Source organism: Wyeomyia smithii, chromosome 2, assembly GCF_029784165.1.
Source record: "Wyeomyia smithii strain HCP4-BCI-WySm-NY-G18 chromosome 2, ASM2978416v1, whole genome shotgun sequence".
In the NCBI taxonomy this organism is placed as follows: domain Eukaryota; kingdom Metazoa; phylum Arthropoda; class Insecta; order Diptera; family Culicidae; genus Wyeomyia; species Wyeomyia smithii.
The window spans coordinates 154,466,283-154,472,131 of NC_073695.1; the positions used below are offsets into that span (position 1 = coordinate 154,466,283).

Sequence of the window (5,849 nt, forward strand, 5' to 3'; positions counted from 1 at the left end):
TGGAGATGGAGGAAGGGACCGCTGCTTGCAGTAGGAGCGGTGTCAGTTCGAGGGCCAATCAGGAAAGGCAGCGGTCGACCACGGGATCAGCTGGTCCGAAAACAGAATTTTCGAACGATATCAGTAAGGTACTTACGAGTCAATCAGAACAAAAAACCTCTACCCCGCTGTTAGTTCCGACTAGTGTACAAACTAATGTTAGTATCCCCTATACGAGTGGTGTCATCTCATCAATAACAAACGGTGGTATCGCTGAGATAGTAACTCAGTCGCAGATACAAAATCTGAGTACCGTGCCGGTATATTCGTCAGCTGTTGCAAGCGTTACGAGCTCGTATGACGTTTACACCACGACTAATACGAGTCGCCATAATTTCGGATCCACTCCATACAGCATGCAGTCCGCCCCTACACAGATAATTCCGAATATTCCTACACAATCAAATGTAACGGTTGCCGATTATTTGCGATCAAACGTTCCGATGCTGGCTGATAATGTAGCCAATCGGTCGTTTTGCCACAAGTCAGTGCCATTTCAACACACAGCCGTTCGCATCCCGCCCCGCTTGTTCCGTTTAGTTGTCCGAGCACTAGTTTTCCCTGGGTGGAATCAGTAAACCCGTCGACAACGACAATGGCGTCCTCATACATGGGACAGTCTAGTTCTGGGATTATTCTTAATCATACTACGCCGACGGTGCCGACAGTCTCTGCAGTCTGAACAACATCGGAAATTCAATCCGCAATCTCAGCAGTAGGATTAACGAGTGCGCAGGCGGCGGCTCGCTCAGTTATGTCGCGAGATTTGCCAAAGTTTTCCGGAAATCCCCGGGATTGGCCCATGTTATACAGTAATTATAAAAACTCTACCAATGCTTGCGGTTATTCTAACGACGAAAATATGGCTAGATTGCAACGTTGGTCATGCGAGAGAGTCGGTGCGTAGTCGCTTGTTGATGCCGGCGTCAGTACCACATGTCATAGAGACTCTCCGTAAATTGTATGGGAGGCCAGAGTTATTGATAAATTCTCTGTTGAAAGACGTTCGGGATATTCCGCCTTTAAGGGGAAACGATTTAAAAGCTATCGTTAAGTACGGACTTGCTGTACAAAATTTAATTGAGCATGTCATTATTGCCGAACAACCAAACCACCTACCAAACCCAATCCTACTTCAAGAATTGATTGAAAAATTACCGACATCTTTATAAATTCAGTGGGGGTGTTTCAAACTTTCCCGTGGCGAGGTCAACTTGGTGACCTTCAATGAATCCATGCAGGGTTTATTCAATGTTGCAACGGATCTCACGGCCAATGATGAATCACATACCCGAGTTGATATCCCCAGAAAGGAGAAAAAACGCAATGAAAAATTTTTCGTGCATTCGGGTGAACCGGCAAAGGCCGTCACGTAGGTAGATGAAAATCAGGGGAGAAAATCTGATAAAACCTGTAGCTTCTGTAGAGATAGTAAACATTTGATATTAGCTTGTTTTGGATTTAAATCGTTGGACCTAGACGGTCGGTGGAAAGCTGTTAACCAAAAAAGACTATGTCGCTCCTGTCTAGTACCGCATTGGAAAGGTGCATGTCGGTCGAAGCGAGAGTGTGGGATAGACGGTTGTCGTGTTCGCCATCGTGCCTTGTTGCATTATTCTCGCAATGCTTTAGAAGTGCAAGCTGGAACTAGTATGGCTAACAATAGTTCCGTTGCTCACCAGAATCATCATTTCGCTGCTTCTTATACACTTTTTCGATACCTCCCGGTCACACTGTTTGGAAACGGAACTGAAATAAAAACTTTCGCGTTTCTCGATGATGGCTCTTTCGCGACATTATTAGAAGCGGGGTTAGCTGAACAGTTAGAGCTTTCGGGAAAACCTGAAACACTCTGGTTAAGCTGGACAGGGAAAATAGATCGCCACGAAAAGGAATCGGAGCGCGTACACTTGAAAGTAGGTGGAACTGGGTGGAAATCATCGTTTGCACTGGAGAACGTGAGAACGATTCGGAATTTGGATCTACCCAGCCAGACACTGGATTATAACAATCTTTCCAAAGTTTTTCCATACTTGAGGGGTCTTCCAATCGAAAGCTACACTAACGTGAGCCCCCAAATTATCATCGGTTTTGAGCACGCTCGCTTACTGACATCACTCAAAGTACGCGAGGGTGACGGTTGCGGCTCGATAGCTACCAAGACTAGACTGTGTTGGTGCATATTTGGCAGAAACTCGCCGATGGCCACCGTCGTTGATCAACTTCACGTCCATGCGGAAGGGCCCATGAGCAACAGTAAGCTCCACTAATCGATGAAGCGCTTTTTTGCGATTGAGGAAGCTTCAGTTTCTAAAAAGTTAGATGCAAAAGTGGACAAACGTGCGTGGCAGATTTTAGAGAGTACGACTGTACTGAAGGGAAATCAATTTGAAACCGGGCTGCTTTGGCGAACAGATAACCCATGTTTTCCAGACAGTTTTCCGATGGCAGTAAAGCGATTCCATAGCCTAGAAAAACGACTAGCGCGTGAACCAGTACTGGCTACAAAAGTAAGAGAACTAATCGCCGACTATGAACGAAAAAGTTACGCACACCGAGCAACCAAAGTGGAACTGGAGACAACAGACCCTTCGCATAGTTGGTAACTACCACTAGGTGTAGTAACCATCCCAAAGAAACCTGAAAAAATACGCCTCATCTGGAATGCCGTGGCGAAAGTCAGAGGAATATCTTTCAACGACATGCTTCTTAAAGGACCATATCTTCTTACTTCGTTGCCGGCCGTTTTACTTCGTTTCAGGCAAAGGAAAATTGCCATCTGCGGTGACATATGTGAAATGTTTCACCAAATTAGGATACGCAATGAAGATAAACAGTTTCAACGGTTTCTCTGGAGAAATGACCCCAAAGATGCCGTGCAGATATGGGTGATGGACGTTGCGACGTTTGGGGCGACTTGTTCCCCATGCTCCGCCCAATATATTAAAAATTACAACGCACGGCGGTTCGAAAACACTTACCCGAGAGCGGCGTCTGCTATAATTGACAACCACTACGTTGATGATTTTTTGGACAGCGTTGATACGGTGGACGAAGCAGTGCAACTGGTAGAAGAGGTGAAAAGTATACATGCAGCAGGTGGGTTTAAAATCGGTAAATTCTTGTCGAACGCTCCTGTAGTACTTTCTCGACTAGGAGAGTCTAACGCAAACCGCTCAAAACCGTTTAAGATAGATGGTCACGGAGAATCGGAACGAGTTCTTGGGATGACCTGGATTCCATCCGTTGATGCGTTTACCTTCGACACGACTATTATGCCGGAAATTCGAGAGCTAGTGGACACCAAAGTGGTGCCAACTAAGCGTCAAGTTCTTCGTACCGTCATGAAGCTGTTTGCCCCACTTGGTCGGATCGCACACTATGTCATACAGGAAAAAGTTCTGATGCAGGATGTTTGGAGATCGGGAACTAACTGGGACGAGCCGATAGCAGAACATTTGCGAGATCGGTGGTACCGTTGGATTGAGCTACTTCATCAGCTAAGCTCAGTGAGGGTTCCACGTTGCTTCTTTGGTGGTGCAGATTCGACAGCTTCAAGTGACATAGAACTGCACGTGCTAGTAGATGCTAGTGAAATTCCATATGCCTGTGTAGCATATCTTAGAATTCGGATGGGAAATGAAATAAAAACTGCATTAGTAGCTGCTAAAACGAAAGCGGCTCCGCTAAAACCACTCTCAATTCCCCGTCTAGAGCTTCAAGCAGCACAAAATGTGTGCTCGGATTTATCTTTAAATATCCAACGCAGGTACCTGTGGTCCGACTCATCAACTGTGCTCGCATGGCTACGCTCTGATAGCCGTCGTTATCACCAGTTTGTGGCGTTCCAGGTAGCAGAGATTTTCTCCCTTAGTTGTATGGACGAGTGGCGACATATCCCGTCGAAGCTAAATGTAGCAGATGAAGCAACAAAATGGGGTTCAGGCCCATGTTTCGATCCAAATAGTCGGTGGTTTCAAGGTCCCTTTTTCCTACACGACATGGAAGAGCGCTGGCCAGAGCCGCTCAAAAGCAGTACAGTGACGTCTGAAGAACTGCGAGCTGTACACCTACACAACGTCAAAATAGTGGAACAGTTGTTTGATCCAGAACGTTTCTCAAAATGTTCGCGTATGGTTCGAGCAATGGCTTACGTACACCGCGCGGTAACAGTCTTCAAGAAAGGTCAACGGATGACAGAGATTCTACAATGCGAGGAACTTCAGAAGGCGGAGATGACCATAACTCGTCAAGTACAAGCACAAACATATCCAGATGAAATAGCAAACCTGCGTACGGGTAACACTGTCGAAAAATCTAGTAGCATACGCAAACTAGTTCCTTTTATCGATGAGTATGAAGTCGTTCGGATTGGGAGTCGAACCGGAGCTGCTCCAACCATCCCGTATTCAGCTAGATTTCCAGCAATACTTCCCAGAAAATATCGTGTCACGGTTTTGCTAATAGATCACTATCATCGTGAATTTCTTCATGGGAATAACGAGACAGTTCACAATGAAATTCGGCAACGCTACTTTATTCCTCGTCTGCGAACTACTATTCGGACTGTAGCCGGTCTGTGTCAGTACTGTAAGGTCAAAAAGACAGCTCCAAGTTCTCTGTAAATGGCACCGCTCCCGAAAATTCGACTCACTCCGTTTATTCGTCCATTCACTTAGGTTGGGATGGACTATTTTGGGCCTCTCGAGGTTAAAATCGGTCGAAACATTGTCAAACGATGGGTGTGTCTTTTCACCTGTCTAACGATCCGCGCAATCCACCTTGAAGTGTGTAGTAGTTTGTCGAGTCAGTCCTGCATAATGGCATTCCGGAGATTTATCGCTAGACGCGGGGCCCCGCTTGAAGTGTCAGATAATGGCACCAACTTTGTGGGTGCTTCTCCTCAGCTAACAGAAGAGAAGCAGGCTATAAAACGGATCGGCGCAGACTGCGCTGCAACATTCACGAACGCCGATACGATGTGGTTTTTCAATGTGCCAGTCGCCCCCCACATGGGTGGTCCACTAGCTGCCTTAAAAGTTATTTCTGACAGTCCTCGGTACCCAAGTGACGAGGTACTAGAAACCATACTGCTAGAAGCAGAGGCAATGGTTAACACATGACCGCTCACCTACGTCCCACTAGAAGGACCGGAAGACGAAGCCCTAACACCCAACCATTTCTTACTGTACTCTTCCAAGGGAATAAAGCAACCCGTCACTCTTCCGGCGGGTACGAGACAGCTGGAAGCTTGCCCAGCACATAATCAACGGATTCTGGCGTAGATGAGTGCGTGAATACTTGCCCATGCTAACACGACGCACCAAGTGGTTTGACCGTGCAAAACCATTGGAGGTAGGCGATATAGTTATTGTGGTGGATGAAGCTATATGGAACCGTTGGGAAAAGGGACGCGTTTTGGAGACCGTCATGGGAAAAGATGGCCAAGTGCGTCAAGCGAAGGTTCAAATGCCAGGGGAGTGTTTTCGAGACCAGCAGTGAAACTGGCAGTATTAGATATTGAAACCAATAAGGAAACATCGGCAGGTATCGAAGCGGATGCGACAGTGTTTCACGGGCCGGGGGATGTTACTGGGCCCATAGTGCCATCATAGTGGAGTGAAACACGTCGGACCTCTGATGAGAGAGTGACAGCGTGGAAACTTCCGATAGTGGAGAGATAAGAAACGGAGAAGAAGTTAGGAGTCGGAGATGAAGAGAGATATAGAGGAGAAATAGTCTAGAGTTGGTAGAGTGACAACGTGCTTAACATAAAATTTATAATCTAAGAAAATCAATTTTTTCATTGG

At 46.4% G+C, this 5,849-nt stretch overlaps 1 protein-coding gene across 1 annotated transcript; it reads left to right on the forward strand.

Annotated features, from left to right (window-relative positions):
- Nucleotides 1–2,930: 2,930 nt before the first annotated feature.
- LOC129720103 (uncharacterized) lies at nt 2,931–4,664 on the forward strand. The gene has a single exon (XM_055671524.1). The coding sequence runs from the start codon at nt 2,931–2,933 to the stop codon at nt 4,662–4,664; it is 1,734 nt and encodes a 577-aa protein (XP_055527499.1).
- Nucleotides 4,665–5,849: the final 1,185 nt, after the last annotated feature.